At 40.4% G+C, this 16842-nt stretch overlaps 2 protein-coding genes across 2 annotated transcripts in view; both read left to right on the plus strand.

The window, feature by feature from the left end:
• LOC138952414 (putative ATP-dependent RNA helicase DHX57) overlaps window positions 1-1893 on the plus strand; it is a 52578-nt gene extending 50685 nt beyond the window's left edge. The window contains exon 27 of the mRNA XM_070324082.1: window positions 796-1893. Coding sequence (XP_070180183.1) covers window positions 796-939 — 144 coding nt within the window. The 3' untranslated portion in view covers window positions 940-1893. The remainder of the gene's footprint in view (window positions 1-795) is intronic.
• A 3381-nt stretch (window positions 1894-5274) lies between these two features.
• LOC138952417 (V-type proton ATPase subunit D-like) lies at window positions 5275-16738 on the plus strand. The gene is made up of 7 exons (XM_070324083.1): window positions 5275-5417; window positions 6110-6227; window positions 9835-9985; window positions 11626-11670; window positions 12173-12343; window positions 14368-14446; window positions 15555-16738. Exons 1-7 carry the CDS (start codon window positions 5377-5379, stop codon window positions 15700-15702), a joined length of 753 nt encoding a protein of 250 aa, XP_070180184.1. The 5' UTR covers window positions 5275-5376; the 3' UTR covers window positions 15703-16738.
• The last annotated feature ends 104 nt before the right edge of the window (window positions 16739-16842 follow it).

The raw sequence follows: 16842 nt of genomic DNA on the forward strand, positions 1-16842 counted from the left end.
TTTCAAGGTCACAGGTCAGCGTCAAAGGAAAAATTAGACATTTTATATCTTTGACAAAGTTCATCGGATGTGATTGAAACTTTGTAGGATTATTCTTTACATCAAAGTATTTACATCTGTAGCCTTTTACGAACGTTATCAGAAAAACAAGGGAGATAACTAGCCTTTTCTGTTCGGCAACACACAACTTAACGTTGGGCTTTTCTCGGAAACTATAAAAGTGACCGGGCTCAAATTTTATGTGAACGTGACTCATTGTGTTGTGAATAGCAATTTCTTCCTGTCCATCTGATGCCTCATATAATATTCAGAACTGCGAAAGTGACTCGATCGAGCGTTTGCTCTTCTTGTTTTAATCATTATTGATTGAATCTTTTGTTTATCCTTGTTCTCTTGAATGGGTTTGCAAAACTAACATTTTTTCTGAAGAATTGGTATTCACTTCCGGGACAACCTGTGTCTGGCCTGTCTGAAAACACCTCTGCGTGAGGGGTTTGGCTGGCAGCGCGGTGAAGATAAAGAGGGAACATTTTCTCTGCCCGCGCGGCAGCAAGCAGGATGTCTCTGAACTGTATTAGTACAAAAACACCAAGCAAGCAAACAAACAAAAGCCCCCAAACAACATCAAATCTACAGGCCCATTACCATTTTGAAACTTTCAGCTCATGCTGCCAGCTAATTGTGTGTAGTGTTCCAGTTTTCACTCCTTCAGTCATGGTAGTCTCCGTTTCGTTATATCTATAGGTTTGCTTGTATGGTTACCATTAACGCTTGTTTGATTTCTGTCTTGGCCAGGTGGCAGAGCTGCTAAAGGAACTGCGTGTGGAGCTGGACCAGCTGTTGGAAGACAAGATCCAGAATCCCAACATGGACCTTTCCAACTGTCCTCGCGGCAGTCGCATCATCGACACCATTGTCACTCTCATCACAACTCAATGATAATTGTTCACTGTAGTACTTGCGTCTTTGTGCTCATCAAAACACACAGACCCTTTTGAGAATATATTTGTGTTGTGACAATACGAACAGAGCTGTTGCTTTCCGCTGGAAGGAGTAAGGGCTGGGACTCAAACCCTGAACCTTCCACAGAAGGGTGTGGTCTCAACCACTCAGCCATTGCTGCCCGTCCACATGGATCTGATCTGCTGTCCTTGTGGCAGTCACATCAATGTCACCATAGTCACTCTTTTCACAACACAATAATACTGTAGCACTTGTACTTACCTTTGTGTCCTGATAATATGAAGGAGAACTGGTACTGGTGTCGGTTGTGGCGTTACGGGTGCCTACAGATCTGATCTATTGTCCTTGTGGCAGTGTCATCATCGACACCATTGTCAAACTCATTACAACACAGTGATATTGTACTGCTTACCTCTATGTCTTAACTAGTACTGGTGGACGTGTCAGTTGTAGCATGCAGGGTAGCTGCAGAATTACAGCATTGGTCTGAGAAGCTGTCCTCATAGCAGCTGTATCATTGAAGCTATCTTTACTGTCATCACAACACAATGATACTTTGTTCAATTGTTAAGATGACATAAAAAAGGTTATTGTTGACATTGGATAGTGGTACATAGGACAAGATCCACAAACCAGCATGGATCTGGGACCAACTGTTAGAGGACAAGATCCAAAATCCCAACATGGATCTTTTCACCTGTGCTCGGGGCAGTCGCATCATTGACACCATCATCACAACACAGTGATACTGTACATATTACATGTACTTACCTCTTTGTGTTGCCAAAATGAAGAGAACCTAAACTGTGAGGAAAAGATCTTCCAATGTAAAAATGTGTAATAAAGTAGGGACATTTACCTGACTACAGATCCATGAATCATGCTTGCACATATACTGTAAACAGTGGAACCATCCTTTTCAGCCCCCCCCCCCCCCCCCCCCATCAAAAATAAAAAAATCCTCCCCCCCCCCCCCAAAAAAAAAGACTTTCTCGTTTTCAATACCTGGGTTGTTTTTTTTTGATGTTCTGTTCATGAGCCTTTATAAAATTACCTCCATTTTCAGACTCCTTCCTTTATAAAACCTGAGTTTCTTAGATTTTTGGAGGTCTTAAAGGCGAAGATCGGGAGGAATTTTTCTGCGAGTATGAAGATTTGATTAATGACCTCCAGATGCACAACTGACACTCACACCCTCTATCCAAGAAGTCTCTGGAACTGTTTAGATGAGCGAACGACGAAGAAGAAGAAGATAAGCAGTAGTATGGTGGTATCTCTGATTACTGGACCGAGAAAAAAGGGGAAGTCACTGTTTCGTTCACTTTCGTGTCTTCGTGTGAAATTGGAGACGGCCTGTAAATTAGCCTGTGGGCATAGGGAAGCTGGGTGTTGATAACTAATGATAACAGACTTGGAGGAACGCGTCGCTGTAGCACATTGCAGACATTCTTTCAAAACTGCGGCTTTAAGAGGATGTTTCACTGAAGTTGTTTTAAAATCAAAATTATTTTTACGTGATCAGAATGGTGCATGCGTGTTTTAATTGTTCTTATTTTTGAGTATGGCTGAAGGGGTTAATAATAAAAAAATATTTAAATAACTTTTATCTGATAAACAGCTTTGTTGGCAAGGTATGTGTAATCTTAAGTAATTTATTGACAGCTTGATGATGATTTTGTACGTACTAGGCGTTGTTTAGCATTATTTTTTCAGCATGTATGTATTTATTTTTACCTGTCAGTATGATTAATGTTATAAATGTGCCTCTGCCGTTTGCTTGTCACTTGAGTGCCAGTAGTACATGTACTTTAAAAAAAAAGTTTTTTTACACTGCTTGTTGCTTCACATTACATATTTTGTGAAAGAAATGGATTAAGTTTGCACTGAAGTTTAGTTAGTAATGATTTGCCAGAATCTCCATGATTTTATTACTTTTGAAACCAGTATATATGTACATTGAAATGCTCCTTTTAAGGCCTTAAAAATCTGAAAAATCCCAGTCTGTAAAAGGAGGGGTCATATGGAGGTCTGTTGCATGTGAAAGAATGCATGCTTGTGTTTGAAGTAACAGTCAACAGTTGTATGTCCATCATAGAGTCTTATCCTAAAGATAAAGTGCTTGACACTATATGTTATTTCTTTCTTTCTTTTTAAATATTATTTGTTAAAGGCTGCCATACTTGTAGCATTCATTAATTAATTCAAATTACATGTGCCAATAATGTTATAAAACTGTACCTAAGGGGATATAATAACGATTGGCTGTAGCTTTCGAACATAGAACAAATTATTTCAGTATTGCAAAGTGGTGTTGATAGTGTCGAATGTAAACAGAACAGTCTCAAACGCCATCTTTGGTTTACGAAACGTCACGAAGTGACGTCAACGGGCTAAAAATAGCCCAAGTCCTGGAGAACTGTTGCTAAACAATGCAATAAAGAATTAATTATTTTTCGTAATTGGTAAGGACTTCAAACCTAAAACTTTGCAGGAAGCTTAATTTATACATCCCCGCAATGATGGGAAAAGCCCTGGAAGTAATTAAACTAATTAAATAGGACTATGTCAGCCTTTAACATGAGGCTGATTTGCTTCGTGAGCTGCGAAGAGAGACACAGAGAACAAGACGTTTAGAATGTGACGAGTGAACTGAGATTAATTTATGATGGTAGTAGCATTGTTGCAGTTATGCATGTGTGTTTCTGGACTATGTGTGTCATGCTTTAAAAGAAATCATAAATGAAAAACATAAACAAGAAGAGCAAACGCTCGATCGAGTCACTTTCGCAGTTCTGAATATTATATGAGGCATCAGATGGACAGGAAGAAATTGCTATTCACAACACAATGAGTCACGTTCACATAAAATTTGAGCCCGGTCACTTTTATAGTTTCCGAGAAAAGCCCAACGTTAAGTTGTGTGTTGCCGAACAGAAAAGGCTAGTTATCTCCCTTGTTTTTCTGATAACGTTCGTAAAAGGCTACAGATGTAAATACTTTGATGTAAAGAATAATCCTACAAAGTTTCAATCACATCCGATGAACTTTGTCAAAGATATAAAATGTCTAATTTTTCCTTTGACGCTGACCTGTGACCTTGAAAAAGGTCAAAGGTCAACGAAACCATCGTTAAAGTGTAGAGGTCATTGGAGGTCATGACTAAACAAAATATGAGCCCGATCGCTTTGATAGTTTCCGAGAAAAGATATAAAATGTCTAATTTTTCCTTTGACGCTGACCTGTGACCTTGAAAAAGGTCAAAGGTCAACGAAACCATCGTTAAAGTGTAGAGGTCATTGGAGGTCACGACTAAACAAAATATGAGCCCGATCGCTTTGATAGTTTCCGAGAAAAGTCCAACGTTAAGGTGGTGTCTACGGACGGCCGGCCGGACGGCCGGCCGGACAGACTAACACTGACCGATTACATAGAGTCACTTTTTCTCAAGTGACTCAAAAATACATCAAGAAAAAAATTGTTCAGAATTATATGGTGTGTGTGTGTGTGTGTGTGTGTGTGTGTGTGTGTGTGTGTGTGCAGAGCTACCAACTGTTACCCTTATAGCGTAGCATGCTACGTTTTAATACAAATTGCTACATTGTTACGCCAAGCTTAAAATTGCTACGTTCGAACAAATAATCTCAAGCATGCAACATTTCTCTTTCTTGTATATCCTGGTACGCAATTCTGCTTCTCACTCTGTATAGCGGTTAGAATATGGTTAATAAATCATTGTCCACACTGAAAAGTGACAGTGCATTATTATGTTCCTGCTTTCTAAATAAACTTTTTTTTAAATACATGTTAATTCTTAAATGCAGATGTACTTAAATACATTTTAGACAATGCTATGCTGAAAATTAAAAAAAAATCTAAATTGTTACACGCCTTCACAAGGGTTGTCAGGGGTGTGTGTGTGTGAGAGAGAGAGAGAGAGAGAGAGAGAGAGAGAGAGAGAGAGAGAGAGAGAGAGAGAAATTCCCTGAGCCATGACAGGCTTTGAGAGCAGGTTTCAAAACCATACGTTCAGATTTCATGAAAACTGTTCAGTAGTTTCAAGCTTCTCGAAAGGAGATAACCTTTATAAGCAAGTATGCCAGAAACTTAACTGCTGTAGTATAGTAGCAAAGACTGTCACAGTAGTGTACTCTAGATAGTGTAGTGTACTCTAGTCTCTGGTAGTAGTGGTAGGAATAGTATGCATGGGCATATGACCTATACCATACGACCTTTCGAAGACTTTGACAAGACAATGTGAAAATAAGTCGTTGTAGTTCTAATGTTTTCTTCGAATGCAGAATGAGATCTTTCACTTACATAAGTAGCAGACGACACTTTCTGCTAAAGAAGGGAGATGATTCTAATGGCTGGATTTGGTCACATGACGCATCACATGATCATCCAAAAATCAACATGTCGACCAGAGAGAGGATAAACGTATTCCCTTCGCGCATGTAAGCCATTTTCTTGCCTAATAGATATTTGGACGAGAATGCTAATCATTTAAGATCACCAGTTTAACTTTTACTTTCGATTAAATACAGTAAACAGGCTAGAAATCGTGTAGTCTAGAAGCATTTTGCCGGTCTGTCCATTCATTTTGTTCCCTTGATCAGGTGTGCAGAAAATCATAAAGGAACGTGTGATGTGATTTTGATATTATGGTATATATGCAGCGACGGATTTGGAGTTACGATTGTTTCTTTACCGAGTTAACAATAATCCTAGATGCTGACATGTCTTGAATGGCCCTGATTCAGTGAAATGCCATTAGCTCTGTCTAAGCTAAGGTCTGGAACAGCCGTTTTTGGCACTGATGATAAGGCTATATTGAGCTTGAGAATGGTACACAATCCCTCTATAGCATAGTGCATAATTTTGAAACGTGACTGGTTTCGAAGGTGGTGTTATTGTTTTGTTTTCCAAATGTATATGATCCTGCTATTTCACAAATTATTCATATATTTATACCATGCAATATATAGCGTGGCTCGATCCCCGAACTCTGTGCTGTGTCACACGCACAGTCACACTAGCTCCCACTCCCCTGTACGCTGTTGAAGTGTCAGGCAGTTGTTAGTAACAATAACATTTAGAAGTTGCGCCAAACTTAAATTTAATAATGTTGTCATTGTTGTTTGTGCAGGGCCTTAACTAATATGAAGTTAAGGCTGAAAGGTGCGCAGAAGGGACACAGTCTCCTAAAGAAGAAAGCGGATGCCTTGACACTTCGCTTCAGGACCATTTTAAAGAAAATTATTGAGGTGAGTAATTTAATATTTGACTGCTTTGTCCTATTATTCAGACAGGCAGATTGTTAAATTATATACTAACTTACTAGCAGTCAGGCCCGGCTTCGCCCGGGTGTTTCTGCTCTCCCCTCTCTCAGAAACCTCTCGAATCTTATTCCAATGTGGATAAGAAAAATGACAGTGTGAGCTCATACATTTGGATGTATAGGCAAGGCAAGTTTCTATTTGGTTCAATGTGTTCTTCGTGATTTGTTTACCCCTTCTCACACCCACTGTAGTTACCGTCTGATCAAAGCACGCATACCTCATGAGTGAGCGCGTCATACCTTTTTGAACAGGGGAGAGAAATCTGTAAATTCTCGTGAACTTTCACTGAGGCGATCGTTTCGTAAACATTATTCGCGATGATCTGGAAGGCAGGGAGGGGGGGCAGGGTTAGTGTGTGTGTGTGTGTATGGGGGGGGGGGGGAGATGATAGCGGGCGGGGGGTAACCCTTGAGAATGACACGGTATACTGGTTTGATGAGAGTTACCTCCCTTCCGTGGGTGACAAAGCATGACTTACCTCCCTTGCACTATATAGACTGTATTGATAGATGGGGAGGGTAATTATCCGAGGAAGGAAACAATGTCTGGAGAAACTAAAACCCAGGTGCACATTTGTGGGTCCAGGGCAGTGTGCATGCAAAATATCTTGTGCTTATCTTTTGCCATCTCTGAGGTATGGCGACCACAGACAGACAGACACACACACACACACACAAACAGACAGACACTCTCTTTTATTTATATGTACAGGCAAATCCGGATAAGACGAAATTGAAGGGACCGAATTGTTATTGTGTCCTATCCGAAATTTCGACTTGGTCATAGTACAGTGGAACCCCTCTCTAGCGACCTTGAAAATGTTGACAAAAATCGGTCCTTATGGAGGGGGGTCCTTACAGAGGGAGGGGAGAAGTTTGAGTTGCTGACGACCGTTTCCTCAAGCAAACTGCTTCGATTTCATGTTTGACATTGTCGATGGTGTCCACCAGTTCTGGTGCATGTTTCAATGCAAAAAGAGTTAGTTTCTGAGCAAGCATTTCTTTACAGCAGTCCCTGCAATGATGAAGGCCCTCCGAGAAAGAGAGTGAAAAATCGGCCACCGTTCTCAGCATCGCGTATCTGTGTGTAACCTCTTTCATTGACAAGATACTCTTGTTTCCCTGCAGCCTTGACCAGTGAGTCGGTTACCTAATCTGTGAACCCTTCAGTTGTGTTGCTTTGTCAAAAGTTAGACACAGTCAACTAGTTTTGCTCTGAGTGAACAGTGCAGCTGGCCTCAATTAGCCGGTGACACCTCTCTGGCCACAGCACCAAACAGTACATGGCTGGGGGGGGGGGGGGGGGGGGGGGGGGGGGGGGGGGAGAGAGAGGGGGGGGGGGGGTAGCTGGCTAAACTCAGTGGGGTGTCAGGTGTCACTGAAGTCAGCAGGAAGAGCATTGGAGAGAAATAGAGAGGTGTACTCTTCCAAACAATTTCCAAGGATCAGTTGTCAGGGCTTAGGGTAGTCAGTGAGGGAGAGTGAGAGCGGTTTGTGTACAGTCCGACTGAAGAGTGAAAAGTCACTGCCACAAGATCGGCATGCAGTCAATAAACCCAGACAAGAAGAATGATTATGACATGCAGCTCTATCTGCTGTTTTTTTTTATTCAAACTGGTTTTCAACGCTTATTCTCACAAAGCATCTGCACACCTGCCTCTGCCTCTGTGCTGTGTTTGTGTGGCTGCTTTCGTATGATGTCAGTGCATGGTGAGTGCGTTCACTGCCTTGTCACCACTTCCCACCTTTTTCAGAATGTTTTCTTGGAGTTGGATAATTCTCCTTACTCCTCGCCCCCTCCTTACTCCTCGCCCCCTCCTAACTTCAGTTCATACTTTATTGCGTGCCGACTGACCAGTCGGTGTGGCGTCCGTGTAGAGAAGAAGGGAATAAGGTTACACAATGCGCTAGTGTGAGACGCCAAGTTTCGTGTTTCGAGTTGCTGTAGTAAATATAGAGTAAACTTTGTCTTTGGGACTGACTTTCTGTTGTGTGCTATCCGTCTTTCGACTTGCGTAAGAGAAATCCCATTTCGAGCTCATGGTACTTTGTACACATAGATAAAGAGGGATAATTCCGGACCAGAATTTCTTTGTGTGCTAAGCGAATTTTTGACTTAACCGTTTGTGAGTTAGCTGGATTTGCCTGTATAGATGATGACTTGTGTTGCATTATATACATTTAACGATTTTAAGTTTAAAATAAAGAACTTCGTTGTTGTTAACATTTGCATAATTTTAATTTTAAAAATGGACATTCTCTTCATCAAAGCAATTTTTGTAGAATCATGTTGTGTATACAGTTGTACACCCCCTCCCCCTTTAAGACCTTCAAAAATGAGGCCTTAGAAAGGATGGAATCTAAAAATAGAGATACATTTACAGAGGTTAACTCATTCGGGGCGCTTCTAAATTGTCCGTCGTGTTCCCTCCGGGCGCACGATTTTGACCCATTTAAAAAAAATTTTTTTAAATCAACAACACAAGATAACCTTACCTACCTTACATTTTTGCAAAGTTTGAAACTTGCTCTTTTAGAAAATATAGCAAACATTTGAATGAACATACCTTTTGTTGTCTTCACATCCAGTCAAACTACCTCTTTGAAACAAAAAACCAAAAACAATTTCTATGTCATGGGTTCATCATACGCAATGTCATGATGGACACTTTCATTTTCCGAATCATCACCCAAATCATCGTCTATTGGCACAAACTCGTCACCAGAATCTAAAATATCATCTCCACTATCATCATCACTAAGGTCAAGATCAGAACCGTCCTGAATAACAAGTTGTAGCACTCTTTTCAAGTTAATACGTCTTGTAGCAGAACAATCCGCCATCTTGGAAAAGTAAAAACACGTGGGTCGCACACCGTCAAAAAAGTCCAAAATTATTCCCAACAATTGAAGGGAAGGAACTGTTTACAGTGAATAGTACCACTGTAGACAGGCAGAAGTTTACTGCGGGGGTTGTTTCCCTTGGTTAGCGGGGCCGTTCACACCACTAAGTAATCGTTACATACATCGGATCGTAATGTCCGAGGTGCCGGCAACGCAAAGCACAGCTATCGGATTAGGAAGTCCGATACAACGCGAATGAGTTAATGGACCAAAAATCTAAGAAAACAGGGTTTGAAACAAGTTACAGACTCATATAAGAGAGTCTTAACTCGGACGGTCTTAAAATAGGAGTTCTACTGTAGTTACTCATGACTCCACACATTCTTCACCCAGTCATTTTGTATCTCATCTGTGCATAGAGCACCTGCTTGTGGATATAGTTCAGTACATACAGCATGTATTTTTTTTATCTTCAGCTTCACTGAGAGTGTTTCTGTTACAGACCAAAGTACTGGTGATTGTTTGTGTTACAGACCAAAGTACTGGTGATTGTTTGTGTTACAGACCCAAAGTACTGGTGATTGTTTGTGTTACAGACCAAAGTACTGGTGATTGTTTGTGTTACAGACCAAAGTACTGGTGATTGTTTCTGTTACAGACCAAAGTACTGGTGATTGTTTCTGTTACAGACCAAAGTACTGATGGGAGAGGTGATGAAGATGGCGGGTATTGCACTGGCGGAGACCAAGTTCACCATGGGAGCCGACATTCATAATCTTGTGCACCATCACATTGACAAAGCCAGGGTCAAGGTCAGAAGCAAGAGAGACAATGTTGCTGGTGAGTAGTCTGTCAGTTGTATAGTCAGTATAATAAATATCTATACTCTGAAAATGAATGAAATGTAGAATACCATGGTGATTCTTGACTTCAGTTGTAGCCTACTGGAACTAGAAAATTCAAAACCGAAGTTGTTGTTTGTAAACAGGTTAGGTTTAAGTTGGGTGGTTGATGTGTTTTTGACGCTTTTGGGTGTCACGGTGAACAATTTAGTTTTCGGAAAAGTGATTTGTAGGATATATATGCTTCTCTGATGATCGAAATCTGATCAATTATTGTACATGTGTATACAACCACAGATTTGTATCATAAAAGTGTACAAAATAAGCTGAAGGGCATGTTTTTAGCAAGATATTAATTATCTAACAGGATAATGCTATTTATATCAGGCATGGGAATTGAAAAAAGTAAAAAAGGCTGAAATTTTGTAAGTAATATCAAAATCGACGGCTCGAAGCGCCCAGCCTTACTAGGGGTTCTCCAAAGAACCCAAATTGTGCAATTTGGTGTCATCTGAGCTCAAAGTTTGCCATTAAATTCAGATTTCAGTACCATTTTTGCCTCCCCCGTTAATTTTTTCGGCGGACACTTTTGCTTTTTCGGCAGAACAAAAAAAACAAGAGGCGAAGCCTTCAAGGCTCACGTAAGAAATCGACAAACAGTAACACAAACTCAAGCACTCCGTCACACACACACACACAGTACACACACACACACACACACACACACACACACACACACACACACACACACACACACACACACACACACACACACACACACACACACACACACACACACACCACACACACACACACACACACACACACACACACACACACACACACACACACACACACACACACACACACACACACACACACACACACACACACACACACACACACACACACACACACACACACACACACACACACACACACACACACACACACACACACACACACATACACACATACACACACACACAGAGACAGAGACAGAGACAGAGACAGAGACAGAGACAGAGACAGAGAGCATAGGTGAAACTGTGCAAGAAAGCGAGACACTAGATCTAGATCTGTCTGTCTGCATGTAGCCTACTTACATGGACACGACTGCCAAATAGTCTCGGCCCGCTCAAAATAACAATCACCGAGACTTTCAGTAATTCCATCGCGTGACGTCTAACCCTCGTACGTCATAATGTGACGTCAATGTAATATGACGTCTTCAAATGTTAAAGTTTCTACCACAGACATACATACATACATACATACATACGCACGCACGCACGCACGCACAGACAGACAAAAGTTAGCATCGCATAGGCTACATTTCGTGAGCCAAAAATCGGCGGAAATTTGCCTTTCGGCGGACAATTCCCATGCCTGTTATATTTAATTGCTTAGGGACAAGGGGATACAAAAACAACAGAGAAGTTTAGTGTTTGGTGATAGAAAAAAAGACTAACAAAATGTTAACATGACAGATGGTCAGTAACATTCTTGTGTGTAATATATAAAAGAAAAGATTCAGTCAAATTAAAAGTAAGAACAAACAGGTGAAAATATTTATGTTCGATGCCTCGTTGTATTTAGACTATTATATTGGGTCATTAATTTTGCCTCTTTTTTCAGGTGTTGTTCTACCAATCTTCGAACACTTCATTGATGGATCTGACAGTGAGTACATTTTTTTGTGTAACAACTAACATGTAAATTGTTACCAAGTCTTATTCAGTATTAAGGTATTTTTACATCTGATGTACAGCATACAGTATTCTGCTGAAGCATTATGCCTTTGAAAATGTACTGGTACAGTGGACTTTCACTGTGGGGCGCATGAAAAAGTCTGAAAACATGTTTGTTTGTTTTGGTGTATTTCTAGATGTTGCTGTCTTGACCATTTCTGACGTATTAATTTATGCAAAGAAACATGAAAAATGTGAATAAAAATTTAAAGCACAGTGTATCAAGTTTGATCCAAATTTTAAATGTTACAAGTTTGATGAACTAAAAAAAAAAGTTGATCCTATGTTTTCAGGGTGCAAGCATTCTGTGGCGATATTGCCAAATGTTGTGGATCATGATTTAGCGGAAGTCCCTTGAACATTATACTTAGTTATAGGCTTGGGATATGCCTTTTGTTGGATGCAATGGACTGCAAGGTTTGACCTTTGTGCAGCTTTTGACATGCTTGGTCTGGCGCGAGGTGGCCAGAACGTGACCAAGATCAAGGACCAGTACCTCAAGGCCATCGAGCTGCTGGTGGAGCTGGCCTCCCTGCAAACGTCCTTCGTCACGCTCGACGAGGTCATCAAGGTCACCAACCGTCGTGTCAACGCCATTGAGCATGGTATGTACAGTAGAACCCCCCCCCCCCCCCCCCCCCCCGAACATCTAAGAATTTTTTGTCATTTTTTGAGTCACTTGAGAAAAAGTGACTTTATGTAATCGGTCAGTGTTAGTCTGTCCGGCCGGCCGTCCGTAGACACCACCTTAACGTTGGACTTTTCTCGGAAACTATCAAAGCGATCGGGCTCATATTTTGTTTAGTCGTGACCTCCAATGACCTCTACACTTTAACGATGGTTTCGTTGACCTTTGACCTTTTTCAAGGTCACAGGTCAGCGTCAAAGGAAAAATTAGACATTTTATATCTTTGACAAAGTATCTCGGAAACTATCAAAGCGATCGGGCTCATATTTTGTTTAGTCGTGACCTCCAATGACCTCTACACTTTAACGATGGTTTCGTTGACCTTTGACCTTTTTCAAGGTCACAGGTCAGCGTCAAAGGAAAAATTAGACATTTTATATCTTTGACAAAGTTCATCGGATGTGATTGAAACTTTGTAGGATTATTCTTTACATCAAAGTATTTACATCTGTAGCCTTTTACGAACGTTATCAGAAAAACAAGGGAGATAACTAGCCTTTTCTGTTCGGCAACACACAACTTAACGTTGGGCTTTTCTCGGAAACTATAAAAGTGACCAGGCTCAAATTTTATGTGAACGTGACTCATTGTGTTGTGAATAGCAATTTCTTCCTGTCCATCTGATGCCTCATATAATATTCAGAACTGCGAAAGTGACTCGATCGAGCGTTTGCTCTTCTTGTTTAATTTTATTTATTTAATTTTATTTATTTAAATTTTTTTTTTAAATTTTGCCATGCACATCATTGTTGGGATTTTAATCCATAAACATGTTTCCCTCAATACATACAATTTCTGGTCTTAAAAATGAGGGAGTGTTAAAATGGAGGTAGATTTTCAGAAGTTGGGGTGTGCCGAAGAAAAATTTCCATTTTTATGTAATATTTTAATGGACAATAAAGTGCTGTTATTGTTATTATTATTGTTATGAACGTAAAATGTGAAAAAGCAAGGTCTTAAATTTAGTGGTAAGGCGTCTGTAATAGTTTGGTGTTAGGTGTTTATATTCGGAGGCTATCGTAGGGTCACACTCTCAGCCACATCAGTATAACATCAGACGAATGTCTATCACTAAGTTTATTCATTAAAGTATAGAGCATAAGATATAAGCAGCATACAGTAACAGAGCTGAGCACAGAGTGAAACTCATTAGCATAAGGATACTGTGCTGGGAGAAGCTTAGGGTGCACAATGTACTCTTATTCTAATTGATACCAGACCGTGGGAAGAGGTCTGAGATATAACAGTGAGGAGAGGCTGGGTGGTGGCACAGTTGCTAGTACTACAGCGTCCGCCCTGTGATCGGGAGGTCGTGGGTTCGAACCCCGGCCGGGTCATACCTAAGACTTTAAAATTGGCAATCTAGTGGCTGCTCCGCCTGGCGTCTGGCATTATGGGGTTAGTGCTAGGACTGGTTGGTCCGGTGTCAGAATAATGTGACTGGGTGAGACATGAAGCCTGTGCTGCGACTTCTGTCTTGTGTGTGGCGCACGTTATATGTCAAAGCAGCACCGCCCTGATATGGCCCTTTGTGGTCGGCTGGGCGTTAAGCAAACAAACAAACAAACAAACTTGACACTGGACTGACTTGATGTCTTCACATGGATCTCTGTATGTTGCTTGTGCGGTTGTTAAGCATTATCATTCAGTATACAGCTCTGACAAATTTAAATTCCTAGCTGTAGGCAGAGATTGGAAGTTAACAATGGTCACCCCGCCTGTTTGAATCAATGGAGTTTCATCTTTTTAGTTTGTGTAAAAGTGAACGCACAGAATATTACTGTTATGTCTGCAACAATAACAACACTTCATTGTCCATTACAATGAATAAATTAAAACAGAAAATTGTCTTCTACACGTCTAACCTGCCTAATGTCGTGCTTTCACCCCTGGCTTTACCGTCTGAATGCATGTGTGTCATACTCTTGCTTTCTTTGACAGTAATCATACCCCAGATTGAGAGGACCATTGCATTCATCACCACTGAGCTGGACGAGAGGGAGAGAGAGGAGTTCTATAGGTAAGAGCCCGAGTATCATTGCATTAATTTTGTTGCTGATGTGGAAGGGTTAAGATAAAGCTTGATAACGTCATTTCTTTGAGCTATTTTATAATAATGGTCAGTCAAAAACTATCATAAGGTTCAATCATCTTTACATTGTGTATTTGAGTAGATGATTTTCGAAAATAACTTTTCAGCGGTCTGGAAGAGTTAGAGCCCCTTTACCTCGGACACGCTTTTCACAACATCCGGAGCATGTTCCATGCTTCTGATCAGCTTTAACCTGCAATCCGGATGAACAAATAACTCTGATGTGTATGCAATGCAGCACACACGCAATATAATACCCTTTTCTTTAGAAAATCAGTGTTCCTGAGTTCATCAAAGTTCACATTTTGTTGCGGAAATGCTAGTTGGCATGTAGTGACCTACTGTACTTTCAGGGGACAATATTGCACAACTTTTTTCTCAACTTCCATAGCTCAATCAATCAATCAATATGAGGCTTATATCATGCGTATTCCATGGGTACAGTTCTAAGCGCAGGGATTTATTTTTTTAGAGCTGCGACCTATTGACCGGTTTCTCTGTGTCCATGGTTAAAGAAGAGTACACTTGTACCCATATTGTTATACACAGAAATATTACACTCCCTCTGCAAAGATATGTTTGTTTCTACTAATATGACCTTCAAAGGTGTTGGTCTCATAATTGAAAACTCGGTCATTGACCCAGGGTTAGAAGTTCAGTGCCTGTAAACAAAGGCACGCAGCTGATCTCAACTGATAATACTTCGGTCTCAAGGCCAACCAGCTATTAGAGTACAGTGGGTAATGATCTCAACTGATAATACTGCGGTCTCAAGGCCAACCAGCTATTAGAGTACAGTGGGTAATGATCTCAACGCTCACCCTTAACAACATATTTTCTCTTTGTATAATTACTTTGACTTGCGCGCACTACACCGGAAGCATCTATTGTGTGGATTTTTTTCATTTTAACCTTGAATGTTAGGGTTGCGTTTTTTACAACTAAGTGCCTTGTAGTTGTAGTCCCGAAAATACAGTGTTCAATAACCATGCAGTCACATGCAGTCCCTTATCCTGTGAAATGTTTTTGTCGGCAGGCTGAAGAAGATTCAGGAGAAGAAGAAAAAGATCAGAGACGTCCAGGAAAAAGTGAATGCTGCACGGAAAGCGGCTGAAAAATTCGAGGAAAACAAAGCGGCCAATCTCCTGGATGACGCCAGAGACGAAGACCTAGTGTTTGACTGATCGAGACAGCGTAGCAGCTCACATAGTGACCATTCCATGGAACGAGATTTTGTGATGAAGTACTGCAAGTTCAGAGTATGTGAATTGTTGAATAGGTCTGCTAATAATGAAATAACCCAAAGGAGAAAAAGCAAAACAAAACAAAATGTGCATCAGAACAGAAAAATAAATACAGTTAAAAAAAATAAGATAAAAAGACCAAAAAACATTTGTTCAATGACAGCCCTACAGTTGTTATTGACTTATAGTGGCGAATGAACATGGGATATTTAGCACTACTATTGGTGAATGAAAATGGAATGTTTAGCACTACTTTTGGTGAACGAAAATGGGATATTTAGCCGAGTTTCAGATTCATAGTTTCAGGAAGAAATGAGCTGTTGGAAAATGTCTTCGCAGTTCTTTGTGTAGCACATGTTTCTTCTGTACAAACACAGTAGTTCTATGTGAGTTCTCAGACACAGTAGTCTGTTTAATGTTAATAGGTGTAGATAATACTGTATGTGTTTTGAAATGCAAGAGTCGTTTTTATTCTTATTTTGACTGCATTTATCTGTGATTGGTAAACGTGCTTAGGGAATGAGTGAATGTTGGGATCTGTCTGCTCCAAAACTGTTGGAAACAAAACAAAAATTTACCTGTTTTATTCTTTTTCAATTGTTGATGTTTGTATGTGGGGTTGCAAGTTGAGAAATGCATGTAGGTGTGTAGGGTGAGGGGAGAAAGGTTGTCGGAGGGAACATTGAGACTAGTGTCAACATTCTCGTCAACATTATTAGGGATGATGCATACATACTGTATGATAATCCGATTACACAAGACACCCCTACCACCTTTCTTGGTTTTATAATGTTGTCGAGTTTAATAGAAATTTTGTTGCTAATTGTGTAAATGAATTTTCGTGTCTAGTCTGTAATAATTATGGCAGTTTGAATTGGCGGTTTATGTTGCTGTGCACATGCGACTGTTTGTGAGATATAGTTGAATTGTTTATGTAAGTTCTCTCATGAAAATCAATAAAACTGCTAAAAATCTCTGTATAATTTTCTTGGCCTGTCCCGCTGCTAATGATCCGCTAAATGTTTGACTGTTCTTTGCAACAAACTGGTTGCATTCTTTCTCTCATCTACACACATACAC

Source organism: Littorina saxatilis, linkage group LG17 (genome assembly GCF_037325665.1).
Source record: "Littorina saxatilis isolate snail1 linkage group LG17, US_GU_Lsax_2.0, whole genome shotgun sequence".
In the NCBI taxonomy this organism is placed as follows: domain Eukaryota; kingdom Metazoa; phylum Mollusca; class Gastropoda; order Littorinimorpha; family Littorinidae; genus Littorina; species Littorina saxatilis.